Source organism: Tuber melanosporum, assembly GCF_000151645.1.
Source record: "Tuber melanosporum whole genome shotgun sequence assembly, scaffold_14, strain Mel28".
NCBI classification, from domain to species: domain Eukaryota; kingdom Fungi; phylum Ascomycota; class Pezizomycetes; order Pezizales; family Tuberaceae; genus Tuber; species Tuber melanosporum.
In genome coordinates, this window is record NW_003298797.1 from 165,569 (window position 1) to 193,160 (window position 27,592).

A 27,592-nucleotide genomic window follows, 5' to 3' on the forward strand; every position below is an offset into this window, starting at 1 on the left:
TCTTGAATACTAATCGGGGGTGACGAGTAGAATGGCCGAAGCTCTGTAAGCACACAAGAGTAAACATGTCGTCCTCATTTACTCTGGCAGAATCTAGCCCCACCCCCACGCTTGTAACGCGTCTATACCATATTAATTGCACCACGGAATGATGGGGGGATTACTTGGCTCCCCAAAAGCGTTGCAGAAAGCATGTGGGGAGTTTTGTCATGAATCACCGCATCAGATATCTGCATGACCACGGGATTTTCGCCGTCTGCCCTTCCCCCATTGAGCCGATACCGACTTCTGATAGTTCCTGATATTCCTCGCTACAAAAGATTCGGTTGCCCCTCTCCCAGTTCTTCTCCTCACAGTTCGCCCTCTCTTCATCTTCGCATCCTACATCCACCATGTCCCCAAAGTACTATCTTCTCCCTCTATTTCTTAGGCTCGTTGCGGTAATGTCTGCTCCGGCCCCGCCCCTTTCACAGGCTGCTACCAAGACATATGCAGTCTCGGGGGATCTCCGAGGGCCCACGTCCCTACGGGGGTATGACCCGGAGCTTCCATTTGCAACGGAGAGCGCAAACCGAGCGCCAGTGCAGCTTGCACCTGGGCAAGATGAAGATGATCCGGAGGGTCGTATTCTAAACTTTGAGAATGTTACCGAACCGCAGCCATTGAGAGGTACCCGCGGTGGTACAATTGCCAGCAATCATGATGTCGAGCTCGAGAAGTTACACCCAGACTCCTTCGCACCACCGACAACAGATCATGGTGCTGTCAAACAGGCGGAGTGGCCTCTTGGGTTGAGCCATGTCAAGCTCGGATTGGAGAGAGCTGGATGGAGTCGACAGCAGAACATCAATGTGCTACCTTCTGCCACAGAAATGGCCGGCGTCAACATGAGACTTGAGGCAGGAGGATACCGTGAATTACACTGCAAGTCACGCCATGTCATTCTGATGAAATAAGCCATTGAAACTGATACCCTATAGGGCATACTGCTGGAGAGTGGGCCCTGATGTTGAATGGATCAGCTAGAATCCAGGCTATGAATGTCGACGGTCAGACATTCATCGATGATGTCACCAAGGGAGATGTTTGGTTCTTTCCTAGGTATGTTTCTATTGGTCCCAGAACTAGATTCGTGCATAAATAGTCAACATGAGTCTAGTGGTGTACCCCACTCCATTCAAGGCCTCGAGAACGGAACCGAGTTCTTGTTGGTCTTCGACGACGGCGAATTCTCTGAGGATAGCACCTTCCTTGTCTCCGAGACATTTGCACTCAATCCTGTTAGTATCCGGCCATCTAGCATAACTCGCATTGAGCTAACGAATCGCGTAGAAAGAGGTCCTTACCAAGAACTTCCAGCTTCCCGAAAGAGCCTTCGACGATATCCCAGAGGGCGAGCTATTCATTTTCCCGGGCACCGAAGCACCGGAAGATATCAAGAAGCAAAATGTCACCGGCCCAGCTGGTATCATTCCCAACAAGGAAAGCTACTCTTACCACTGGTCCCTGCAAAAGCCGATCAAGGCGCCCGGGGGAACCGTCAAGATCCTCGACTCCAATACATTCCCCATTGCTGAGAATTTCGCTGCTGCCCTCGTAACCATCAAGCCCGGAGCCATTCGTGAGATTCATTGGCACCCGGACTCGGATGAATGGTCATATTTCTTGTCTGGAACTGCGCGCCTCACAATCTACGCAGCCCAAGGGAACTCCCGAACCTTCGATTTCAGGACGGGTGACGTTGGATACATCCCCAAGAGTCAGACTCATTACATCGAAAATACCGGAACCGAAGACGTCATTGTCCTAGAGGTCCTCCAGGCAAAGAGGTTCACCGGTAAGGAGTTAACTGGCCGTTGAAATCTTTGAGGTCGACCCTAATAACCCCCGTGAATTTAGACTTTAGTGTCGGTCAATGGCTCGCTCTCACTCCACCCCAGGTTGTCCAAGACACACTACACCTCAGCGACGAGTCCATATCCCAGCTTTCCAAGGACAAGCCATTTATCGTAGATGGACCCATACCGGAATAATTGGGGTATCTGAGCGGTGTCTTCCCGTTTTTTTTTTTGAGGAATCTCTATAAACTCTGATCATTATTTTGTCCGTACGACTATGCCAGACCTTATATTCCTTCCCATAATTATCTTTTCCCTTCCCTTTGAGAGCCCGGGGTGAGGATTTGCTATCGTGTGCATGTATTTATCCAAGGTCTGCTATGCGCGAGACATGCTTAGTTACCCACCGTATCCTATCTTCATTCATGATTGGCTTTCAGTAATCACGCCTCCGTGCCAAGAATTGGAGTCCCCTTGCAACAGATACTACAGACCAAAGACAGGGTAAACGGTTGCCGACTCGGTGCGGAGACACAAGGACGAGCACTCGAGTACAGAGGGCACAATCTGATCCCATAGTTCGCTGGTTCCAAAACAGGCTCTTACCCCATTGAGGCATTTTCCGCTCCGATTGATCCCAGATGGTAGCCGAGAATACGGTACTCTAGCCCAGCTGAGCGGAGATCTGGATGCACAAGCTGGAGAGTAACGAGGAAGGATAGCGGTAATGTTCAAAGAAGCTTGAATTTCCTAAGATACAACACCGTAAGAGCTCTTGGTTACCCGCTAAATATCTCCGGATGCGGGGGGAAAGGCTCAAGATGGATGGCTTGCTACATCATAAATTTATCATACGAGTAAAAGCATACAAATACCTTGACGCCAAGACAGGATTCAAGCAATGCAAAGTCGCCCGGGTCCCTGATGAGGTATGGCCCATGAGCCAGTGGGGTACCTAGGGTCTCATTGACAGGTTTTTCTCGTTTCCGCGAACTTGCTAAACTAAACCTACCGTGGCCTGATGCACCGATTTCCACTGATACGAGTACAAGTACAGTACAGTACAGATGCCAAGGTGTTCGAGAGCGAATTGAGGGCTTTTAGTTCGCACAATTCCTCAGCTCTCTTTCTCGATACCCTACGAGTACTCGAGTACTCGAGTATGATACAGCAGAGTGACGAGCACACGATTATTGGCACTAATCAAGACTACAAGGGTTAGGGCGCCCCACGGCTCGCAAAGGGACCCCAGACAGGATAGAGTGGGAAACAGATACGCGAGAAGATCTCGGTTGAGATGGCGTAGCAAGGGAAGGCGCCCCCTCCCCCAGAGATATCTAAGATGATCGGGAGCTCGGATGATTGTAGTGCGTCATGAGAAATTTCCGGCACGAGTCGACTACGATACCGGTATGTGACAGCCTGTTTAGGTTACTGGTAGCCTCCTAGCATCATGCACAAGTGGTTGAATTTACCTTCACGCCAGGAACAGGTACTCGCACTCGAGTATAGTGTGTGAGTGAGTGAGAGAATATGAACGCGAATGCCAATGCGAAAAAATGGGAGGTAGGCTGTTGCTTAGAGAGAAACCATGGTATACAGTACTATCTTGAGAACCCATTACCTGGATGGAGTTCACTGGTCTCCCATCGCAGTTGGCAACTTCTTAATAGCCATGTTTTAGTTATTGTGTGCTGGGAATGGCTGCCATGCGTATGGCACATCTGTTACCGTAGATGTGATAGTAATAGTGAAAGTAAATTCTGAAGAGAAAAAAAATTCAACATGATACTCGCATGCACCTAGATCTTCACACATGGCATACCCCCTCTACACCCAGAAGTTAGATGCCCTCCTCCCTCGGACTGCCTACGATTCGCCCGGTAAATACCCCCAGAAGAGACCTTGCTTTCCATCACGTGCTGTAGAATACACGTATTCTGTCTCAGTTGGAAAGGAAATTATGATACTACGGTACTATTTTTTAAAAGAGACCGAGTCACGGCCGCATTGAAATAAAATACCCCCCCCCCTCCCTCGCCCAATATCGGCACATCCATAGGTCTGGCCAACGCTTTCCCACCCCCCCCGCACAGAAGTCTTTCATTCTATACGTACTTGAATAGATATCATACGCCGTCTCTTTGTGAATCATCCGTCGTATAAGGGTTTGAACTATTACCTGTATTTCCAGTTGGGCTCCCTTCCCTTCATCCCCTTCCATTTTCAAGTGGGCGAAGGCTACCTTGTCTTGTCCATCGCTTCATTTGTTAATCCGATAGTTGTTCTCTTTGACTAGCCCCTTCTTCCTTCCCTCACTCTAGCCTCTAATCCGCGCTCCCATTCCCACTCCCACTCCCACTCCTCCTCCTCCTCCTCGCAGTATCTCTTGGAAGAAGAGTCTGCCATAGTCTAGCCTTGACAACTGTAACTCGAGAGGAAAACAATGGATCACCAATTCCACTTCAAAACTGGCGCCCCCCACTTGACCCCACATACATATCCCTACTCCCATCCCCACGCCAGTGTCCACCGCGGCTCCGGACAACACAAGCATGTATCACCCCGAGACTAGCACCCCTCACACGTACAAGCGGAAGAAGTTGATCTTGTGCTTCGACGGTACGGGGAATAAATTCAAGGGGAGCGGAGGGGACACGAATATCTTGAAGATATTCAGGATGTTGGATCGGGAGGGGAGCGATCAGTGTATGTCGTCTCATTATCACAGTTGGACTTATCTATATATATAAGTGTTCGGTAATTTGGAAAAAAGCAAGGGGAATATATGCTGACTTAATGATCGCGTGGTTCTCGGGTCGGTTTGGATGGTGTGAGGTAGTTCATTATTACCAACGTAAGTGGGACTAATAAAAATAATCGAAGTCCAGAGTAGTAAATTAACAATCACCGTTGTGGGGGGGGGGGTAGGTCCGCCGTCACAGACTATCACTCGACCGAAATAGAACGCCAAGGCTTTCGGGCGGCAATCAATGAAGAGGGGTATGAAAAATTTTCTCTCTCTGATTCTCTCTCCTCCTAACAACCCACTCATCAACTCGCTTGCTCAACTCTCTCTTGTCCGCGACACTAACTAAACAGGAAAAAACAGGAGTATAAATAAACGACAACGATCAGCTATCCTTCCTCTCCTCCATTCCCCTTAGCGTTATCTCTCACACCCCCCACTCCATACCCTCTCATGTGCTCGCGTGCTAACAAAAGAAAGACAAACAACAGGCTCCCCAAGAACTCTCCAATATCCTTCCGCGCCTCCCCGCTATCTCCCGCGCTCCCCCGCTAACAAAGGAAATACAGGAACAAAGACCGCGACTCCTGACGGCCACAACTACCCCGACGGCCACAACTACCCCGACGTTCGCATCCTTCCCCGCCGGAAGCGCATAACGAGAACGTCCGCCACAACAAATGGAAGTGGCGGGGGGGTGGGGGAGACAAACAGACGGGAACGAACAAACGAATGAACAAATCAACGGACGGACGAATGGACGGACGGGTGGATGAATGATGGGTGGTGGTGTGAACGGCATGCCGAGCATGCTTGGGACATGTCGTACATGTTGCAAACATGTCAGACAGGTTCTGAGCATGTTGGGTAGTAGTCGTAGTAGTTGTAGTCGTGGCAGTCATGATAGCTGTTGGCATGGCGAGCAGCTATTTCCAACAGGGACTACCTCACTCTTTCTTTCCCTCTCTATTTTTCTTTTCTTTCGGCCAAGTTTTACACAATTGCTGTTGCAGAGAATGTTAACGATATGATGCGAGATAGCCGGAATAGGCACATACATCACCAACGGGACGTTATCGCGGGTGCACGTTGGATCAGGGCTTAAATCCTGGTATCGAAAAGCCCTAGACGCAGCTGTTGGGCATGGAAAATCCGCAACACTTGTGATATCGAGATACCGGGGAAAAGGCTAACACGGGGGGGAAATTATGAAACACCGGCAGTACATCATTCGATCAACATGTGATAGGTGGGTACAAGTTCCTAATGCGCTTCTACGCGCCAGGAGACGACATATACCTATTCGGGTTCTCGCGCGGGGCCTACACTGCGAGTTTTCTGGCGGAAATGCTGGACCATGTCGGGCTCGTCTCGCAAGGGAACGAGGAGATGGTTATGTTCGCCTGGAAGACCTTCTCAAATTGGCAGCAGAGGAAGGAGGGGGTGGGGTGGGGTGCTCGGGAGCAGGATATGTACAAATGTGTTGTTCATCCAAAGTGGCTAGCAAGCAGGTGATATTTTGTGCGATTTATTGACCACGCCCCGGGGAATAGCTACAAGCGGATTCCGGGAAACTTTCGCCAGACCGGTGCGCAGAGTCCAATTTTTGGGACTATTCGACACTGTGAATTCGATTCCTAGATTTGAGAACGCATGACTGAAGAGGTCTGCTGGGTTTTCTTATACCGCTAGAAGTGCTCCATTCCCCCACCCCATGACACATTGAACCCCGCACTAACAGGTAAATAGGTACCGCCCGAGTAATCCGGCATGCAGTTGGCATCGACGAACGCCGCGCTAAATTCCGCCAAGACCTCGTCGAAAAAGTCGACTTGCAAGAACTAGCCCGCCGCCGTTCTTTCGGGACAGGACATCTGATAGAGTCCGCCCTAGGCCACCGCCCCGCCTCCAAATCAAAATCGAACAAGAATAATAAAAACGGCCACCCCTGCCAAAACGGCAATTCCGCCAAGGCTGGTCCGAAGTTACAGCGATTCTCGGGGAGTCGAGAGGAGTTGAACATCGCCGGCAACGGCGGCGACAGCGCAAGTTTTATGAGTTTGAACATCCACGTTGAGAGCGACGAGGACGACGAGGACGAGAAGGCCGAGCAGGATATCGAGGAGGTTTGGTTCCCTGGTGCGCACGGTGTTATCGGTGGTGGGTGGGATCTACCCGACGGGGAGGAACCGTTGTCGCATGGGCCGTTAGTCTGGATGGTTAGTCTCCTCTCGCCCCCTCCTTCAGACCGGGTGATAAACCGTGACCAATCGAATTTAATAATAGGTCCGCGAAGCCCGCAAAGCCGGCGTGGTATTCGACAAAGAGCGCATGAAGCAAATGAAAGTCTGGTTAGACGAGTTCGAAGCCAACGAGCTGGCCCCTGAAACATCCGAGACCTCGACAGATCCTGTGCTAATTGGCGACGGGATACTTAAGATTGAGGTATCGTCAACCACTTCCTCGGCGGATAACCCGACGCAAACGCTCCAGCAACCGGAGCAGGAGCAGAGCGCGAATTCTGCCCCAATCTCCACCCACATCGCACACGCCGGCTCCCACTCCTCCGCCCGCACCCCGGCATCGGACCCAACCCCAGCACAAGCGGCAGATCCGAAGACCTACCTGCTAAACTCCTACACCCGCGGTAAAATCCACGACTGTCTTCGTTACCCCTCCTGTGGCCTCTCCCTAGCCGGAACCTACGGCTGGAAATTAATGGAGTACCTCCCCTTTCGCAGGATGGACTTGCAACCCGACGGGTCCCGGAAGCCCATTATCTGGCCGCTGCCCTGCGGCGAGGTCCGTGACATCCCCGATACCGTCAAGACACACAACAGCGTGATCAGGAGAATAAAGGCGGATCCAAAGTATCGCCCGGGAAATCTGATCATCGGAGGGGGTGGGAGGGGGGTGAGAAGGGCACCGAAAAACGCCGGGATTGGTGAGTGGGAGGTGTTGAGGGAGGGGGGAAGTCTGGTCGGCGAGGTGCTTGTCAAGAAGGGGGCTGAGGAGAAGGGGTTGGTTGGGGGGTCTTGAATAGATTATATGTGAAGATCACCGGTAAGTCTGAGGGAGGCTAAGTGGACAGGTGGATGAGGGGCGAATAAAGGATGGGTGGTACTATACGTATTTGGTGTATGTAAATGTATTTTATTGAGCGATCACGATATTGTATCAGATTACCACCATACCATTTTACCAGCCGTGGCGGAATAAATGGGTAAATTAATCGCAATGGGTGACCACCCATGACCCGGAGAGAGAAAAGGTTGTCGACCCGGGCGGCCCCTATATGGTGATATCCTAAGCGAATTCGAAGCATTTCAAGCAAACACAACTGCCCATCACTCCACAACAACACGCACAACACCTGGCGAGCGAGCGAACGATGCAAACAAGCAAGCGGTCGCATGAATCCGGGAAACAAAATAATCGCGTGGGTCAAGATCTTAAGCGGTGAAAGTAACATACATGACGAACCTAACCAAACCCAATCCATTTCATAAACAAAGCCATATCATCAAAACAATAGGAAACTCCACTACCACTAATGCATTCCACCCAACTCATGTGGCAACGGTCCTTGATTCTGCTGCTGCTGCTGCGGCGGCGGCGGCGGCGGCGGCGGCTGGAACTGATGATGTTGTTGCTGCGGTTGTTGTTGTTGTTGGTGCTGACGTTGCTGTTGTTGTAACTGGTGAACCTGCTGTTGCTGCAGATGGTTCTGATGTTGGTGCTGCATCACGGCGGCCTGCTGTGGCATCGTCGGTGCCACGGGCGGTGGCACGTAAGGACTATACGGACTGATTGGTGATCCGACCTGAGGTGGATAAGTCGGGGAATTCATGGGCTGGTACTGTGGCAGAGAGGTCTGTCCCCCATAGTATCCAGCCGCATCGTTCATCATAGGTTTCGACACCCCATACGTTCCCCCTACCGCCGCTACCCGTCCGGCGCCGGCGCCGCCATACATGGCATTCTGCGCAACGGCGTCAACAGCCCCAGCCCTCCCACTGCGATTCTGGTACAGGACGACGCCGTCCCAAATAATCGCGCCGATGAACGTCAACATTTCCAAGACCAGTATGGCGAATAGGCCCCTCAGCTTGTCGCAGTCCTCGATCACCCACAAGTACGTGTCCCAGTCCCATAGCGAGAAGGTGTAGAAGGCGCAGGACCCGCCGATGGCTTCAGGGTTGTAATCTGCGATTGTGGCGATCGAGATGATGTAGAATATTGCTATGAGTACGTCTACGATTATCACGACTAATGGGAGGAGGTTGCCCGTGAAGAAGAGGCCTAGGACTAGGGGGATCCAGACAACGGTTAAGCAGATAGTGGTGAGGGTGAAGGCTGCATACCTATTTTTGCGGTTAGGTATTGTTCTGTTTTATGAGGCGTGAGGGTGGGGGGGGTTACCATGCGACAGGGTATTTAGCTATGAAGAAAGCGGCCAGTCCTAGCGCAATCACAGCCAGCACAAGCTGTGATATGCGCAGGATCAGAAGAGCAACGGCATTCCAGCGCTTATCCCTCATCGCTGGACGAGGGACTCTTCCTTTTTTTTTTTTTCTTTCTTTTCTTCTCTTTATGATACCAAAGAATTAGCTTCCGGAAATGCAGGTGGAGTGGTATGGGATGGGAGGGCAGAAGAATGAGAGTGAACTGAAGAAAAGGGAGGAAGGGGGGGAAGTTGGGCAGGAGGGGAAGAAAGAATAGAGAGGGGCTGTGAAAAGCACAAAAATCGGGTCGCGCTGGGATGGAAGGGCAGGGAGAAATTTGGTACTTGTACTTGAGTACCGTATTTGTACTAGTACTTGTATTAGTGTAGCATTCGTACAAGGTCCTCCAAGAGGTTATAGAATAGTTACTTGAGGTTAAGTTGCCAAATATACCCTTGTGGGTACGGTTAATAGGTCTCTCGCTTGGTGGAGTACTCAGTTCACACCAAGAATAACGTACGGCATATCCCGATTATGGATAGAAGAAGGATGGGTGCTTTTGTGGACTCCTGCTGCTCAGCCCCAAATGTTGGGAATTGGGAGTTTCACCCATATCACAACGCGAGACCCTTGGAAAACCGCCCCGCACGAGCACGGGTGCCAGTCCCAGAGTGCCGTATCGTACTCGTACAGTACTCGAGTACAAGTATGATACCGGTACGAGTACGGTACTCGAGTATGGGTGTACTCGTAAAGTGCTTAAAGCCTGTGCCTGTCGTGTTCCAACAAGTGAATGCCCCGCTGTCCGTAGGCGCCGAACGAGGCCATGAAGGCCTGCGTGAAACAAATTCGACCCACTGCGCTAGTACCCATTAGGTGTTCTCGCTAAGATTTGCTCAAGAGATCCTCTCGGTCCACTCTTTCTGGAGTTCCTTTGCAGTGACAAATAGTCTAAATATTCATACTGGGTTATGGACAAAATGCGGTTTAAAGACCAGGAGTTCGATTTTCCAACCTAGGCGATTTCCTTCAATTTCCTCAAGTGCAATGTACCACACGAGTGACGCAGGCTTGGTACACGCTTTGAGCGCTTCGCACCATACATTTACTCGTACGAGTGCTCAAGTAGGTTGTATCGGGGGGTTGTGGGTACGGTAGGGTAAGTCTGTCGAACTTCCTCTGATACCGGCAGGCTCCAAGGCAGTCTCGACCATACAGAGAACAGTATTACTGGCACCGCTATTTTCTCCAGCCTTTTTTTCCCTTCACCAAAAATTAGCGTACTGTAGGGTAGTGCATAATTTGCGTTACACACCTAATTTCGACCAATCAGAGCCGAGCTGGGCCGAGTTTTGCCCAGACCCTTGGTACTGCGCGGTTGCAGGAATCAACAAGGTTTGGCAGGTGCGCGAGTAAGTTAATTTACCGTGGTGTAGAGTACGAGTAGGCGTGAGTGCCATGGCTGCACATTTTCTGGGCCGAATTTTCATTGGACGATGAAGCTAGGAGTACACCACCACCATTGAAGCTGAAAGTGGACTGGGAAAGAGGGGTAGTCTATGACCGCACTTTACGCCTTAGCTCATAAGTGGTGGTGGGTATCCCAGTGCAGGAATGATATCCCGGTGGCAGTCTTGGCTGTGGGCAGAGAACGGCGTCCGAATGGCTTCATGTATGATAACGAGTAACTTATGATGTTTGCTCGCTTGTAGGGGGTATGCGCAACGGGAATCACTATTAAACCACAGTAGGCTTTAGCACAGTACCGGTAGGTTAACAGAGTTGCGAATACCAATTAATGAGATTGCCCAAGCTATCTCGTCGGAAAAACAACTAATTTACCGGTCCTGGTATTCCTTCTCGGGCTGTTTTTGTCTCTGGTTGCTGAGATCAGAGTGAAAATGCTGAGTTGAACCCTGCGCCAAGAGACCAAACTAGGATAGCGTGCCAAGGAGTGTTGCGCAGTATCAGTTTCAGATTTTGCTCGAGCAGGCGATCATCTCAAGATGCATCTATTCATTAATTCAGCTTACCGATACCCTCCTCAAGGTCAGCCTCAAAAATGCCCAATTAACCCCCCCTGCCTCCTCCTGTCTGTTGGGCCCTCGAGTATATAGATAAACTTTATCAATTCCTTTAACATATTGTAGGCCACGGGGAGTCAAAATACACGGTGGCGGGAAAAAATAAACGGTATGATAACTTAGTGGATTTTGGTTACTAAGCATACTGTCGACGACCGCCGTTTTGTGTCATGCGTTTAGACCTGCCCTTACTAACATAAATTCCCCCAATTATGATATAGTACTACAATCATTAACCACTCCAGTGCCTCTCCAGCTGATCAAGTCGTAAGCTCTCTTTGGCATATCATGTCTTCCACAAACATTTCTCCCACTAATGGTCATTACTCTTCCTTTATATCTATACTTGCATTAGCCGAGTTTTTGCACATTTTCTCCTTTTTAGAGAAAAGTCTGGGCGGAGAGCTGGACCATTATATCCCTAGACAAGGCAATAGAGGCGCTTCAATCATCATCACTCCCTTTGCTTTTACCGACTCCAGCTCGGGGAGCTATAACCGAAAAAGCACAGGTTCCAATCCAAAGGAAGGCGTAATACAAGGCACCAAAACAGGAGTAGCATGCCCAATCCTTCAATAAAGTCTATTGTATCGTGGTCGACCGCGGGAAGACCGCCGACCCGGCATATACGCCTCCCCCCCCACCCCAGGGCATTACGTCCAAGAGGTAAGCCTATCATAGTACATCTGGAAGGTATGATACCACCTGCCCACCCCGTGGCATCTGACGTCTTCTAAAGTCTCCGGAATGTGAGCTAGGTATCCGTGGCCAAGGTTACGGTAGTTGCCGCAAACTATAGTGCCATGAATTATCGTAGGTGAATCACTTATTTGTTTCCCATGCCGGGGACTTTGACAAACCTCGAGGATTGGACTGCCGAGGCGTCCGCTGGACGACGGCAATGGCAACAAATTTTTGCGCTTCTAGACTGACCAAAGTGTAGCGGGCGAGAGGTACCCGAAAACTGGGGCTCACAAAATATGCAGCGAAAAATCCGTGAGTATTTGAACCCCCATACAATACAAGCGCTCTAAGAACTGAGATACAGGCACCGATGCTAGGATGTTGGAGTTGCCTCTCCTAGTATGGTCTGGTGTTCCCCTTTGCTTTTATCTGGGGGGAAAGCTGGTGATTTGTCTGTTTTTGGCACCTTTTCCAAGGGGGAGATTTTAGATAACTTGGCACGTGCTCCGCCTATACGAGCTGTTGTGGTAATGTTGGGGCGAATCTGGGGAAAGATATGTCATGATAGGGGAGTGGGACCGGCAGGGATCGAGTTTAAGCTCTTGGTGCTTCTTGAAGGTAGGTTCATTGGAGAAAGAGAAGCTAGAAGAGGAAGAAAGCGACGCCTTTCGCTTGATATCATAATTTAATCCGACTGCACCCATCTGGCTCCGCTGCGACACCCCGATAGGCTAGTACTATACGTGCGAGGATGATCACAGGACATCACTCGTGGCTACCCATTTTTGGAACGATATGGATGACACCAACAATTCTGGCGGCCTCGACAAGCTCACAACACATCGACAAGTAAGCAAACAATAACCGCTATCTTGAATCTACGAGACCGAGTGACTGTATTGATTAAGAACTTGAAGCAAAATAGATGAACGACCCAACCAAACCCGATCCCTTTCATGAACAAAGTCCTGCTGTCACAATAGAAGGAGACTCCACTAATACGTTGAACATAACTCCTGCGGCGGTTCTCGATTCTGCTGATACTGCTGATTCTGATGCTGAGACTGCAGTTGGTATTGCTGCGGCTGCCAATCCTGATAAATCTGGTGAAGGTGCTGCTGCTGAAGGTGATTCTGATCTTGGCAGCGATTCTGGCATTCACGATGCTGCGCTATGAAGCACTGCTGTGGCATCGCTAGGGGGAAGTGCGGTTGCATGTGAGAATTGAGCGGAGTAGCTGGTGACGCGATCTGAGCTGGGTAAATCGGGGAATTCGCCGGCTGGTACAGTGATAGAGAGGCCTGTTCCCCGTGGGTTCCACATGCACCACGACCACCACTCTCCAGGATCGTTACTCGTATAGGTCCCGAAATCCAGTATGTTTTCCCTATCCAGGCCATCTGCCCACCATCGGCACCGCCACCGTGCCTAGCGCTTTGCGCAGCGGCTCGAGCATCATTGGGCCCCCCATTGCGGTTCTGGTACAGGACTTTCCCATCCCAGATAATCGCTCCGGTAAACGTCAACATCTGTATGACCAAAACGGTGAATCCGGCCTTCACAGTGGCGCAGCCCCTAATCATCATTCGGTCCGTGCTCTGCCCCGAGGGCGTACAGGAGTCACTACTGCCGTTGGGGCCGTACTCTGCGATTGTGGCGATTGGGACAATGTAGGATACTGCTAGGATCAAATCCACAGTTACCGCGAGTAATGGGGGGAGTTTGTTCGTGAAGAAGAGACTTAGGACTACGACCACCCAGGATAGCGTGAAAGCGCTGACTACGATGGTGTAGGATATGCACCTATTTTCATAGTTAGATATTGATTTGTTTGATCTGGCGCGAGGACAGAGGGGGGGATACCAGTCATCGTATTTAGAAGCGAAATAAGCGGACCCTCCCAGCACAACTATCCCTAGCGCGAGCTGTAACATGCGAAGGAGGACAAAGGCAGTGGTATTCCAGCGGTTGTCCCTCATTGGTAGAGGAGGTGATCTTTTCTTGTTTGTTTCCCCTTTTATAATATCAAAGGATAAGTTTCAGTAATGTGAGCTTCTCCAAGGAAGGAATATGGGATGGGAGGAAGAGGTGGAAAGGTTGAAAAGAACAGAAGGGAGGAAGTTAGGGCGGACGCAGGCGAGCGAAGAAGGGAAGGCTACGGAAGGCACAGGATAGGGTAGCCATCGTGAACCGGCGCTCTATCATAGTAGGGATGACATACGGCATATTCCAAAGGCGATAGAAAGAGAAGAAGGATGGTTGTAGGAGTGGACTATTGCTGGTCGGTGCTTGATGTTGGGACTCCCCCCTGTACAGTACATCACGATGCGAGACTAAGAGGAAACTCCCTAGGTTACTTGTGCAAGTACCGGTATCACACTCTTAAACCTACACCCGTCTACGCAATGTAACTGGTTTTCCTATCGGCATCTGGTGGAGAAAGTGAGTGGTCCTGGTTGAGTTGGAAAACTAAGGTATCATACCGGTACAAGTGTTTTGCTCGAGCTCAATCGATTATAGTACCGTGCTCGTACTGACTTCAGTGTGCGATACAGTGCAGCCTCATGCCAATATGTACCTGCCGTCAAATCGACATTTCGACAATTCCACAGTGAGCCTAGTATGATGTTACTTATACTCCTGTTTGCCGGGGATCGGATCTTGCTTTTATCGCTAGGGCTACCGTCCTGTATTTGGCTGTAAGGGACGCTTGGGCGCCGGAGCCGCCAAGGTTTGGCGGGTGTGCGAGTAAATTTAAGCCATGTCCGAAATATGGGCGTTTGGCAACCTTGGAAAATTTACTAGCTGTTAGGCCTTATTATGTAAAATTAAATATTAAAACTTTTTTATCTTCCGTATAATAGATTTTATTTCACACAGTTTCCAATTGAGTAACTTTTCTAGTTTCTTAAAACAGATAGTATGTAAATACTCTGCTACTCTACTTGGTCCAATAATTATATTAAAAGATAGGCTTGTAAATTAAGCTTGTGGACTCCCAGAATATATTAAAAAGGACAGAGAAATCACTCCTTTTAATGGTCATATTTCTCCTTAGCATTGTGTGGGTACAGTAACAAGTTATTTTACTATAAGCACTTACTAATCTCAGAGAAAAAGGTCATAGAAAAGATTATGATAAAATTTAATAAAAATAATGCCTTTTTTTTTATGTGTGCCAAGCATCCTCCATTTTCTTGGTCATTTTTCTGGCTTCGCCAAACGGTTGCGTGGTCTAGGCGTGGGCGCAAGGTTTATGCATTTTCCTGCGGTGGAGTTATCATACCGGTACTCCAATAGTTGAGTTGAGGCTGAAAGTGGACTAAGAGAGAGAGGATTATGTTCGGGATATTAGTCTTTTTAACCGATCAGCAAACTTGATATTTAGTATGAAAGCTCCACACCTTTCAATGATAACTGCTGTGATCAGTTGGCCCACGGTTATCGCTGCATATTTCCGAGATCAAACGAGATCTGCTCTAATAGGCTACGCGAGTACGATACATAGTACAGTACAACCCCACCCCACTACTCGAGTATCTCGGATGGCCAAATTTCCAGGATTTCACCCGGGAAAACGGGCCGCCTGGATCGAGGGTGAGGGGGTCCCTATTGTTTGGGGGGATGGGATCTTTCCCAATTCTTATGAGAAGCACTGTTTCGACTATTTCAACAGATGTTCGTATATAGTATAATAATATTTACTTTTTGCTGTCCCTTTAGTAGCAGCACATAACATGTTCTTCTCCCTCCTCTTCCTGACTATTAATATCGATATGCCAGTATTCCGCCACAACGTCCAAGCTTAGCCCCAAGCCAACAATACTCTTTTTCCTTTCCCCCCCCCCGCGTCCTCTCCCATTTCCTTCCTCCTTTCACTCCTTTGTTCTTCATCCCTGCTTCCCCCTGCTGGGCAGTGTTGCTCTCTCTCACCGGATGGCCCGATAGTGGAGGTCTAGGTTTGAAGAATTGGCGAATCAAAGTCCGTTGGGTTTTTCCAGTGTCACGATAACTAGAGACAACCAGTCCTTGATATGAATAATAGCAAGAAACCCAGGGTGGGAGTTCATCGGGGAAGGACAGAGTCAATATCCTTAAGGACATTCTTTATTCCTGGCCCGGCCCTTTATCCTCATTTGGCATAGCTTTTCGATAGTTACAGTACCGGCGCCGCAGCAGCGGGTTCAGTTGGCTGACTTTGTAGGGAGCAGAGGGAAGATTTCCGAGGATGCGGTATCACACGAAATCCGAAAATGGCATCTTCCGGTTCAGCCGTTGGAATCCTGTGAGAGTTTAGAAGTGTTACAAGTAGAGATTTTGTGTAGCTCAACGGGGTGTCTTGTTCTCTCGTACGAGATCGGAGATAAGTTAGTCTGGTGGGGTGCTAGTGCAACGTAAATTTACGCTTGGCGACAAAATATAATCAGATTTGTTATCCTGGTATCGCCGAATCGTCGTATACCGTAAAAACTCGAATAATTGGACCATGTGCCGGACGGTTAAATTAAGGTATGTATTGCCAAGGGATCCACATGAAAATCACACATATCAGTCTCACTAACTCTTGGCATTTACTCATAGCAAAAGTCTGCCTCCTCATCAGCCACCACAGTGATGAGAGTTTCCTCATCACCTGAACTATTTACATTATCTTCTAAGCCATCAATACCCCCCCTCTCCCAATCCTTTAATTGCCCAACTAGGAGGTCAGTGGCTAACCCTTTAATAGATATCTCCTGGTCCTCACTTCCATCGATTGGAAGTGAGAGACCTACAATGCGAAAAGAGCGACGGACAACTTCTGCTCTTTCGCTTGAGAAGCAGGACCACGCCTCTCCTACAACCCATGTCAGGGCAATATGGCGACGGCCAATCATGCTTCCAGTAAGCCTCCCCCCCTCCTCCAATACTTGCTCCTCCTCACCTTCTATAATCCCCAGCCACTCATCCATTGTATCCTAAAATAGGATAAATTTTTAGATAAGTAACCCCTCTCTTCTATTATGGGATTTGGCTAACCTTTAATATGTCCTTAAAGGGACGGTTTATAGATACATCAAGGGGCTGTACTAATCCAGTACAGCTGTTAGGAATACTAGAACCTGATACCTAGGAACCACCCTAAGTAGGGTAACCCCACTTGGAATCGGAATCTCTGGTCTCCAACACTCCCCTCCGGCTCCCTTACGGGGCCCGCGCGTCATCACATATATTAATCTCAGTTGCGTCCTGTGACTACATTACCACAGAATTGAAGGTGTTAGAATAATACCATATACGTCGCCGCCGTCTGTCTGACCGGATCCTGTTCGCAGGATATATGAGAGGGGACCTTTGGGTAGGCCTGGAAAGTGGAATGGAGTAATTCCGTCAACTACTCAGAGAGTTACTAGGCTTCAAAGGTATGAGACCTTTGGCATGGGCCGTAAGTAATGGAACGATTTCGCATAATGAGATGGTATCAAATAGTAAAGGATCTCTACTAGAGACCAATACAATTGCATACACCAGAAGAGTCTAGAACTCCAAAAGACACTACCAAAGAAGCCAACAAACTTCATGGAGTGTTGCAACTGGGTTTCGGAACACGTGTAGTCATGGGATGATTCTTAAATACTACAATTGTTACTGAAACCTACTACCCAGAGAGCAACCAAAGGTTGCCAACCGAGGGATTAATTACCAGTCTAGTGGAGTGGCTTCCTGCGAGTGAATAGGAAGTCATCCAAAGAAAATCTATCAGTTGAGTATGGAGTTACAAAGGATTGGAATCAAATGACCTACGATAGTTGTAATGACAACCACCTTTGCAGATATAGTCGTGGATAAGACTGATCATTTTATCAATGGCGAAGACTATTGGAGCCAACTCAGTTCAACTTAAGAACTAGGCTATAAGTCTAAAGACTCTGCTAATCGGGATATTACTATTGGGGACAGTACGTTTCCTAAGAAGAAATATCGTAATTACCGAAGAGGGTGTGATGGTTTTCAGGGTCCACAGGTGTTCGCACCTTGGAAGAAAACTCGACATTGTAAATTAACGATTAAAGAAGTACATAGTTGTATGATAAATAGATGTAGTCCGCGAACACTCAGACGTGGAATATAAATATCGAAGTGCCTCCCAAGCTTTAGACATTATCAAGCAACGGAGAAGAGACCTTAACAATATAATATTGTTTTTACGATTCTACCCTACTTTACATACTTTACTTCACTCCTAGTAGTCATAAACGAAACGAGCCAAGTCCGAGCCTTCCTAGACAATCTCCATCTACAAAAACGAGTCTCGATTGGCCTAGACAATCTTGAAGTCTATCAAGTTGTCTCCGCCTAACAACAGCCCTCCTGGTATTACACTCGGTATAATATCGTATACTTGGAAGGTATCAAGTACTTCCTCTGTCTTATGACTAGACAAAAGGTCAATTGCTAGAAGGGTAGGCTGACCATCAAGCACAGGCACAAGTTGCTCGTCCAGCCACTCGAGCATTTTGCTCGAGTTGGCATAGGCGGTTATGTTAAATTTGACGATAACGCGATTGTCATATTGCTCTCTCTCTGCCCGGATAGTGGGCCCACTACCCTGGCCTCAGAAGAAAAGCAGCGGCTTTACCCGTGGGATACCATCCGCAAAAATGGTGAGTTGTATTGTACCTTGCCTTTTGTCCCACCCCAAACGGCTGGATTGCAACCAGATAGTCTTCTCGCCAATCTGATTGTAAGTTTTACCTTCTAGGTACTCGAAAGGGACAGGAGTTTGGTCCATATTACAGATGTTTTGTAATCTATATCGACCTACTTGAGGCAAGATAGGTTCTCCTGCTACTATTTGGATATCCTGTGGTCGGAGTTGGGAGTTATGGCGATTGTATTGTAGCCAGCTAACTATTGCACTAGCAAAATCAGTCGGGAGTTGACTGGCTTTGTTCGTAATATGTTGGAGGCTAATCTGATGTAACGTGTTCGCAAGGTGCTAATCACGTTATTGGTAATAGATACAATAGTTGGCAGGTGGCCTGCTCTTCCGGAGAGGAGGTGAGAGCTGAGAACTAAAGGAGGCTTCAAGGGTGTACTGAGGAACAAAGAACTAACTGTTCAACCAAGTATATTGAAATACTGCCTGTCGAAGTCTGCCCCTTCTATTGTAGAAACAGGTGGTCTTTAAATACACAAATCTGTTCATGTCTGTCATGAATGAAACTAATCAAAGATATCAATCGATACACTTTGGTAAAACTTCTTAAGTATCAAAGCGATACTTAAAACAAAACATAAAACAAAACCAAGTATCAAATGATACTTAAAACAAACCAAGTATCAAAGTGATACTTAAAACAAAACATAAAACAAAACCAAGTATCAAACGATACTTAAAACAAAACATAAAACAAAACCAATAACCGAGTATCTGTACCAGTTACATCTGATGCCCGGATAAATATTCTCAAAACCAGCCATTGGAGAAAGTAAATCTCTGGGAAGTATCTGCCGTTGTAGGATAGTGTTTTTGGAAAAGCTCCCTGCTAACTCTCCAGAACCAGTTTCTTCGAACAGGACGCCCTAATGCCCACCTCTCCCTGAACTTGTCACTAAGTTCTCACTCCATTTCTGGCCACTGACGTGATCTTCCACCACCCCTCATCCGCAACTGGTCTCCCTTCATTTCCGTGAACTTCCCCTCCTTCTCCTCTTTTTTCTAGCATGAAAGGTTCGTAGCTGGAATCCGAAACCTTCTTGCTACCTCGTTACGGCCCACTTCCCATTCTCTTGTTGGCCCATAACTTATTCTGGCTCCAATCCAATACAAGAGAACATGAAGTTTAAAGCTGACTGTATAGGATCGATATGGGTTTTCTGCCTTCCTTGGTTTGCTTCGCATAATCTCACCAAGAGGCTTTCGTTTTGGTCCCCCTTTTTTTTTTTATTCCAGCATAAAATTGATCTGCTGGTAGAGGTGGAATATTTGTTTGAACCCGTGCACGACTACAAGGTTGGGATGGCATAGTGGTTTCCTTTTTTCAAAGTAAAAGAATAGTAGAAAGGACGGTCTGCTATCACAAGTATTGAGATTCTGTAAATATTTGATTTCTTATTTACATTTTATAAAAAGATGGCATCACGTGAGGTTGAGAAATACGTCGCGTGTGGTCTAGTGTTTCTGATTTTTTAAAGTTCAAGACACTAATTTCCGCTTGAACGGGTTTTACACCTTATTTGGACTACCTAGCACATGGTCCAATTATTCGAGTTTTTACGGTATGACAAGACAAATGAAACCGGCCCCACCTGAGTTCCCGTACAAAATAAATAAGTCTAGCTGACCACCACAAAGGTGCACAACCAATTTTCTTCGGAAACTAATCGGGTGGAAGTGGATTACAGAGAATTTGACATGCAGGATGATAGTTATTATTATTATTATCTTGCTCCGCTGAGCGCTGGCGGTGAGCAAATGAGGTTAGTCAGCATGTGGGAACCCCATACTTATGAGTACTGTACTGTACAGTACAAATCTCCCTTTCTTGGTGCTGTTTTCACGCTCGCCCTCTAGGACTCTGGCGCTCGGAATTATTAGAATGGCTTCTGTAACCGGGCTTTCAATCCCGCGATTCTCCGTGTCAAATTTTTTCTATCCAAAAATTTACTAGATTTTTCTGAGGTTAATGGTGGTGAACAGGGGCCTTCTGAGAATGGGCATTTCGCGCAGGAAACTCAGGGGGAGCCTGTTCTTGCCGCCAAGCTAGTAGGGACATCGAGTGATATCTTGTGGATATGATTTGGCGGTGGGAAAACAATCAAGTGCACTCCTAAAAGGTGGGGGAGGGGGGAGCGAAAACTTGAGTTATCATACTGCGCCTAAAATACCGTCACAACCGGGTATGATTACTTATAACGGGCAAAATATCATACCCGAAAACGGGGTTTGCAAAATATGTGGAAGAAAAAAACCCTGGCCTATCTGAGCGCCCGCAGAATACCGCGAGAATTCGAATAAACAGACCTTGTACTAGGGCGTTGAAGTTGCCTCTCTTAGTGAGGTCTGGAGCTTTCCTTCTATTTTGCTTGTCTCTGGGACAGGTTTTTGGTGATAAATTTACCTCGCGTTTTGACTGGTCACGGGTGTTTCTTTGGGGTGGAGGTTTGCGAGGTGGCATTTGGGCCATGTTAGTGATTATTTTATTGGTGTTGGTTTTACCATGTTCTAACCGGCCCCTCAGCTTGTCACGGGGTGCGCGGGTGGTACTTTCCAGGGGTGGTGGATCTTCTTAGGGGTTCTTGGCTGGGGGGAGTATCGTATCTCATGCTGTATACCGCACGGCGATACCTACAGTTAGGTGGTGGGTTTGTAGAATGAAAATAAGGTTTAACCGAGCAAATGGTCCGCCATCCTGATTCTTAGGGTAATATTTAGGCTAAGCTAATTCGAGTAGATTGAGCAAACACAATCTTTCACTCGGCAAAGAAGAAAAAAACGCAGACAACACCTAACATCAAACAAGCAAGAGGCAACCGCATTACCACGAACTTTGGAAACAAAATATCATACTCGCACAGGCTAAGAACTTAACCGGTGAAAGTATCATGCACGACCAACATGACCAACCTAACCCATTTTATAAACAAAGTCATAACAGCATAATAAAAGGAGATTCCGCTAGTACGATCCATCTAGCTCCTGCGGGGGCGGTCCTCGATTCTCCTGATATCGCTGACGCTGGTGCTGAGACCGCCATTGGTGTTGGTATTGTTGCTGGTGCTGCTGAACCTGGTCAAACTGGTAAATCTGTTGCTGCTGGTGATGGTTCTGATGCTGATGAAACTGTGCCATGACGCCCTGCTGTGGCATCGCTGGGGGTAAGTGCTGCTGCATGCGAGGATCAAACAGAGTAGCGATCCGAGTCGGATAAATCGGGAAACCCCTCAGCTGGTGCTGTGATAGAGGGACCCGCGCCCCATGATTTCCATTTTCGCCGTGACCACCGTTTTCCGGGTCCACCATAGGTTCCGGCATCCTATAAGTTCCCCCTATCCTCACCATCTGCCCACTGCCAGCATCTGCACCATGCATAGCATTCTTCGCAGCGTCTTGAACATCCCTAGGCTTCCCATTGCGATTCCGGTGCAAGACTACGCCATCCCAGATAATCGCTCCGAGAAACGTCAACGTCTGCGTAATCAAAACGCGGAACCCCGCCTCCAGCTCTCCGCAATCCCGGAACGCGGCCTCGTCCATGTTCGGTTGCGAGAGGAGGAAGGCACAGGAGTTACCGATTGCGCGGGAGTAGCTGTCTGCCGTTATGGCGATCGAGACGATGTAGAATACAGCTAGAACCAGGTCCACCATGGTCACGATCAATGGGAGGAGTCTACTCGCGAAGAAGAGACCTAGAACCACGGCTACCCAGACTAACGTGAAGGCGCTGAGCACAATATCGAAAGGTATTAACCTGTTTTTGCAGTTAAATATTTCCTACTTTGAGCCAGTCTGAGGATAGAGGGGGGGATACCAGTCGTCGTAATTAGGTGCGAAATAGGCGCATATTCCTAGTATAGTCGCCCCCAGCACGAGCTGCGATATGCGAAGGAGCAGAAGGGCTGTGGTGTTCCAGCGATTATCCCTCATTTCTAGAGAAGGGGATCTTTCTCTTTATGATACCAAAGGTCTCGGTAATAGGAGTTTTGTCTGATGAAGGAGTATAGGAATAGAGAGTAAAAGAAAGAGACGAGGAGGAAGGAAGGGAAATAGAGGAAGTTGGGGTACATGCAGTCGGGGTAAGAAAAAAAGAAGCAAACAGGGCTACGAAAAACATGGAATCGGGTTACGTTCGGGGGGGAGGCCCGCGGAGAAGGGGAGGGGGAGAAGGAGGATCGGCACTCTATCATACTTAGAACAACGTGCAGCATATACCGAAGATGATAGAAGAACGAGGATGGCTGCGAGAGTGGACCACTGCTGGTCAGCCCTGGGCGTTGGCCCTGCCCATATCACAATGCGAAATCAACGGAAAAACTCTGTACTGATGCGAAGGTACTATTAAACGCACACCCATCAACACCATGTAATTGGCTTTTCCTTTGGCACTCGGCGGAAGAAGAAAGTGGTCGGGATTCAGTTGGCAAACGACGGGATTGGTAGGAGTCTGTTTTGCACCATCTCAATCGATTACGGCGCCATTCTCGTACTGACTGAGTTGCACAATCCAGTGCAGCCTCATCCCGATACGTGCCCGGAACCCGACCGACATTTCAGCGATTCACCAGTATGCCTAGCAAGTGCATTGCCGAGTGATGTTCCATGTTACATCTATTTTTGTTTGCCCCCGATCGGAGCCCATCACTTTTCCCGCATTGGTCGTCAGGGACACTTCGGCACTGGAGCCGCCAAGGCTTGGCGGGGGCGCCAGCACTCGTAATAGGGTGACGTTTGCGAGCACATCTATTATTGCATGCCGTCGAGATTGGAGCAGAAAGGCTGAATGTAATAAAAGAAAGGCGACTGACGACATGCATTAATGGGCATGTTCTCAAACGTCGATTCAGGGCCAGTACGAGTACTCGAGTACGAGTAAAGCTTAATTGCGGGGTGTGGGCGTGAGCACAAGGGCTGTGCATTTTCTGGGCAAGATTTTCGCTAGGCAGCCGAGTTGTTATACCGAGTACAGCAGAAACTCGAATCAAAAGATATTTGTGTTATCATATTTATGACAAGGGCGTCGTGGTCTGCTCTCCTGGTAAAGCGCTGGACATATTCCTTTTGTTTTTTTGTCAGTACAATTTTCTTCTATCATATGGGTATTGGAGTATTGGCGCCCCTGTGCATGGAGGGAAGCCAGAAGTCCGAAGTCGGAGGCTTGGCAGTTATGCCCCTTGAAGTAAAATAAAATCGTTTATCGGAATGTGAGGAGAGAAAAGTATAGACGGAGGAATAAAGGATAAGAACCAGCAGGAGAGTTTCTTAGGTGCACGATTGAAAGGTCAGAATTCGCATATCATTTCTAAGTAGATAACAAGGCCCTTTTAACCCAAGATGATCTACATCTTGTCCGGTGCCTGTGTGGATGAAAATTTTCATCTCCGGTAAGGGGACTAAAGTCTTGTCCCTCTGAAACAACAAGGAAACAGAAAAGAAACAAGAGAGAAATTTTCACTGCAAGGAGATAGAGAGGAAACAGTATGGAGACAACAGGGTGATAACAGTTTCAGACATCAAGTAAGGTATAACAGAAAGTTCGTGAAGATTATATAGGAAACCAATAGTAGGTATGAAATCGAAACTCAGGGACAATATTCCAACACCCCTAACAACAACACCAGAGACAAGTATTAAGGAATGCGCAATGATGAAGTAGTTTCCTTCCCTCCCAGGCCGACCCCTCTGCCGTCAACGCTACGGGATGCACAGGTGGTACTTTCTAGATGTATTGGTACTGCGGGGTAGGTGGAATGGAGTTGGCTCATCCCCTTGGACGTAATGTCGCAAGTGTCGTGCCCGTTCGGTGAGGCTCTTTGAGTCAGCCTTGAGCAAGCCCGATTGAACTTTCATCTCAAATATGATATTAGCCATGAGTTCCGACTCCAGCTTCCAACTTTCTCTTCTGGGTAGAGCGCTGTCACACTATTCGAGTACTTATCGTGCTCCGATGGTTGAGACTGGGAGTGGGCTGGGAGAGAGGGAACCGAGCTAGGGATCGTCTTTCCAATCGATCAACAAACTTACTAGTGCTGGTCTCACCTCGTGAGCTCAGCAACTCCCTGATATGCTTGCTGGGCTGACCAGTGAGAAGATGGCTGATGTAACCGATCAGCCCACCATAATCACGGTGTTTCCGGAGAACGGATGAGAGCCTCCGCTCCAATACCGTGAAAACTCCTCCGATTCGATATCAGATTATGGTGCTAGAAACCGTGGAGGGGAAGTGTGTGACCCCGCCCCACTCCAATTTTTTTGATTCGCAGAATTCAGTCGACTCAGCTATTTTGATGGTGTCTAGAACCACGATGAATTCAATGATTTCACGCAAACTACTATGCGGTTAGGGGAGTTGCTTGTACTGTACTCGAGCACTCGTTCACACCTCCCCCTTGTCGCCCCGGGCACCATGCCGGTACCGACTGAAACCGCCGCGCTAGCCCCCGATAGGCTTGGTTTGGCAATTAACAGAATTGTGAAACACAAGTTAATAGAATCCAACATGTCCAAAGGACTCGCAGGATAAATCGTGTCAGGGAAGCATTATTCCTTCTTAGAGCTCTGGCTTGAATCCGGAGATTAGAGGCTACCGGAGATAGTGAATCATGAGAGCTCTTACGGTACTTGTACTATACTATACGGTACTAGGGGGTGGATAATAACCTGTAGCGTCCGTTCCGGTCTCCGCGAGCTCTGGAAGAATAGAAGGCCCGGGGCGGTGGGCCATCGGAGCAACCCTGGCTAGTGAACAACGCTCGTAAAAGTAGGACCACCTCTTGGAGAAGGGATCCTCTCACCTAATGAGCATCGGCTGCTATGCATACCAGTACTGCGCTAGTACATTACAACCGGTGCAATATCCCACAATTGATAGGAAGTTGCCAAGTTGGCGGGCGATCAACGGTCAGTTCCGCGTATGGTACTGTTCGACTGAGGGTAAAATACATAAACGGGTGATAATCTGGAGGAGGGATTGGACTTACGGAAAAATGGCTCGGGGCTGCGGGGTAACTTGATTGTATCGAGCGTGTACGGTACTGCACTCGAGTAGACGGAGAAGTTTTCTCTAGCGATCGTTTGTTGCCGGTATATCATGAAGAACCGAGGTCCAAAGTTTATATAGGTAAAGGTGGAGTTTCCAAGCCGGATCTGCGAACAAGGGTGGTCATAAATTTATTGAACCCCCACCAAGACATCAGCATCCCAACTCCACCTTACAACAAGCGAAAAATAACTGGAGGGAAAAAGCAAAAAATCCCTCCGTATCCAAGCACCCATAAAATACTTCTTACCTGCTACGAGTACGAGCACGAGCACAGTCGCACCCCGTTATCCCAGGCGACCAGAGTCTTAGAATCTGTTCCGATACGGAGCGTGCGGGGCGATGGGGGATGAGCTTTCCTGATTCTCGGGGCGCAAAATAAACCGGCCCTACCTGTATTAACGGCTTTTCATTTTAGGTGGTCCGGTTGAAGCTCCTATGATTTTTTCCCTTCAATCTCCACTTCATGAAATCCTGCACCCCCGGTGATACAGTACTTGTACCATGATTCTACTGCAACTTACAGTACTTGTATCCTCACACATACTTTCTTCCTCTTTTCCTTTTCAGGAATAGTCCTTTTTAAGTTTACTACAGGAATGCGGTTCAGCAGAATAGGATTGTACGAGTGTAGGGGGACCGGTAGGGTACATTCGAATTCCAAACGGATCCGAATGCCCTTGATTCCTGGCCCAGCGAGCCCCCCCATACAGATGAGACTTTGGGACTGCCATTCAATACAGGTACGGTACTCGTACTGTAGGTCTTGTTTATCCTGGCACCACCGACCCAGGACCGTGTGGCTGGCCTGACATTCTACTGTAAGGTTCGGCGAGGTATCCGGTCGAGGGAGATCCGATGCTTCTAGCTGTGTTTCAAGCGCTACTCGTAACCATTATTAATAGCGCTCACCCAGAAAAAACAATCGAGCGCCGGGTACGACTTGCGAGCAGAAAATAGAGTAGTTGACACACTGGTGCGGAAGGACAGAACATCCCAACCAATGAATGCCTCGTTCCGTAGGGGAGACGAGAAATCCCACCGGCATTGCCGATACAGTAGTCCATGAGGCTCCATTTACCGCATGGTAGCGGTGCTCGAGTGAGGAGCCCCAATCCCCGAAACGATCTTGCTTGGCACTAGAGTCTGTGAGACCATAAGTGACAGGAACCTGAGGTTTGGCAACTTTACCTCAACCACATCGCAACCTCGAAATAGAGAGACCCTTGCGCTACTCCTACAGCGCAATCAATATCTACAGCCAGTGTGTGGAAATCTTGGCGACATGGGATCTCTCTTGCCCATAGAGTAGCCCCTTCCCTACTGTACACTGACCCTATTGTACTAGCGCAATACTCGTAGCAGGCAAGAGGTACTGTACTGTACTGTACTCGTACAGTGCAAGTACCTGATGATTACAGGGATTCGCGAAATATACGGCAAAAAATCCGTTCGCATCCGAGTGCCCATACAAACTCGTCATCCCCGTTACCGGCCACTTCTCGCCCGACACTGTACAGTACTCGAGTACGAGGGCCTACTAATCCCCATCAAGGAGGGACTCCGTTTCATGAGGACCTTTAAGGAGCGACCGCACCGTAAAAACTCGGACATCCTGCTATCCCCGTCAGGCATCTGATCTCCGCAATCGGAGAGTGTTTGCCCGACGCGGTATGGCTTGAGCGAGCTGGACTTCTTGGATCCCATTTAACTGGAGTTCGTAATTTCGTTAACTTGCCCAGTCGAGCCAAACCTATATAGCAGTTCAACTCGGTTGCTTATAGTGCCTTATAGCGGGTTGTTGATTAATTGTTTTGTCTCCGACATTGCACTACAAGTAAGGCAATCGGACCTCGCTATCCTGGGGTTCAGCAGTAGGGATATCTCGCTGTCCCGTATGAAATGCTGTGAGCTCAGAAGCAATTTACCGCAAAACTTGACCCGTTGTCCCCGATCACTCGTCGTACCGTGGAGATTCTACGGATTTTGGCCAACCGGGATGGCGCGGGGCAACTGTAAAGGCTCCACTTCTAGAAGACCCATGGAAGAGGTT

General features: G+C 48.4%; 5 protein-coding genes; 2 read left to right on the forward strand and 3 right to left on the reverse strand.

Annotated features, from left to right (window-relative positions):
* Positions 1-371: 371 nt before the first annotated feature.
* On the forward strand, positions 372-2,249 carry GSTUM_00004607001 (uncharacterized protein). XM_002836268.2 has 5 exons: positions 372-938; positions 998-1,101; positions 1,160-1,280; positions 1,333-1,837; positions 1,900-2,249. Exons 1-5 carry the CDS (start codon positions 444-446, stop codon positions 2,031-2,033), a joined length of 1,359 nt encoding a protein of 452 aa, XP_002836314.1. The 5' UTR covers positions 372-443; the 3' UTR covers positions 2,034-2,249.
* A 2,144-nt stretch (positions 2,250-4,393) lies between these two features.
* Positions 4,394-7,769, forward strand: GSTUM_00004608001 (uncharacterized protein; the record flags this gene model as incomplete). XM_002836269.2 has 10 exons in its annotated part: positions 4,394-4,547; positions 4,615-4,645; positions 5,811-5,979; positions 6,028-6,067; positions 6,141-6,175; positions 6,251-6,281; positions 6,337-6,571; positions 6,668-6,806; positions 6,874-6,933; positions 7,033-7,769. 10 exons carry the CDS (start codon positions 4,394-4,396, stop codon positions 7,624-7,626), a joined length of 1,488 nt encoding a protein of 495 aa, XP_002836315.1. The 3' UTR covers positions 7,627-7,769.
* Positions 7,770-8,024: 255 nt separating this feature from the next.
* GSTUM_00004609001 (uncharacterized protein) lies at positions 8,025-9,268 on the reverse strand. XM_002836270.2 has 2 exons: positions 9,010-9,268; positions 8,025-8,951 (listed from the first exon to the last, which is right to left on the reverse strand). The coding sequence occupies exons 1-2, from the start codon at positions 9,126-9,128 to the stop codon at positions 8,138-8,140; spliced, it is 933 nt and encodes a 310-aa protein (XP_002836316.1). The 5' UTR covers positions 9,129-9,268; the 3' UTR covers positions 8,025-8,137.
* An 11,931-nt stretch (positions 9,269-21,199) lies between these two features.
* On the reverse strand, positions 21,200-22,430 carry GSTUM_00004610001 (uncharacterized protein; the record flags this gene model as incomplete). XM_002836271.2 has 2 exons in its annotated part: positions 21,200-22,254; positions 22,315-22,430. The coding sequence occupies 2 exons, from the start codon at positions 22,428-22,430 to the stop codon at positions 21,462-21,464; spliced, it is 909 nt and encodes a 302-aa protein (XP_002836317.1). The 3' UTR covers positions 21,200-21,461.
* A 2,015-nt stretch (positions 22,431-24,445) lies between these two features.
* GSTUM_00004611001 (uncharacterized protein) lies at positions 24,446-25,592 on the reverse strand (the record flags this gene model as incomplete). XM_002836272.2 has 3 exons in its annotated part: positions 24,446-25,058; positions 25,117-25,238; positions 25,295-25,592. One exon carries the CDS (start codon positions 25,590-25,592, stop codon positions 25,395-25,397), a length of 198 nt encoding a protein of 65 aa, XP_002836318.1. The 3' UTR covers positions 24,446-25,058; positions 25,117-25,238; positions 25,295-25,394.
* Between the last annotated feature and the right edge of the window lie 2,000 nt (positions 25,593-27,592).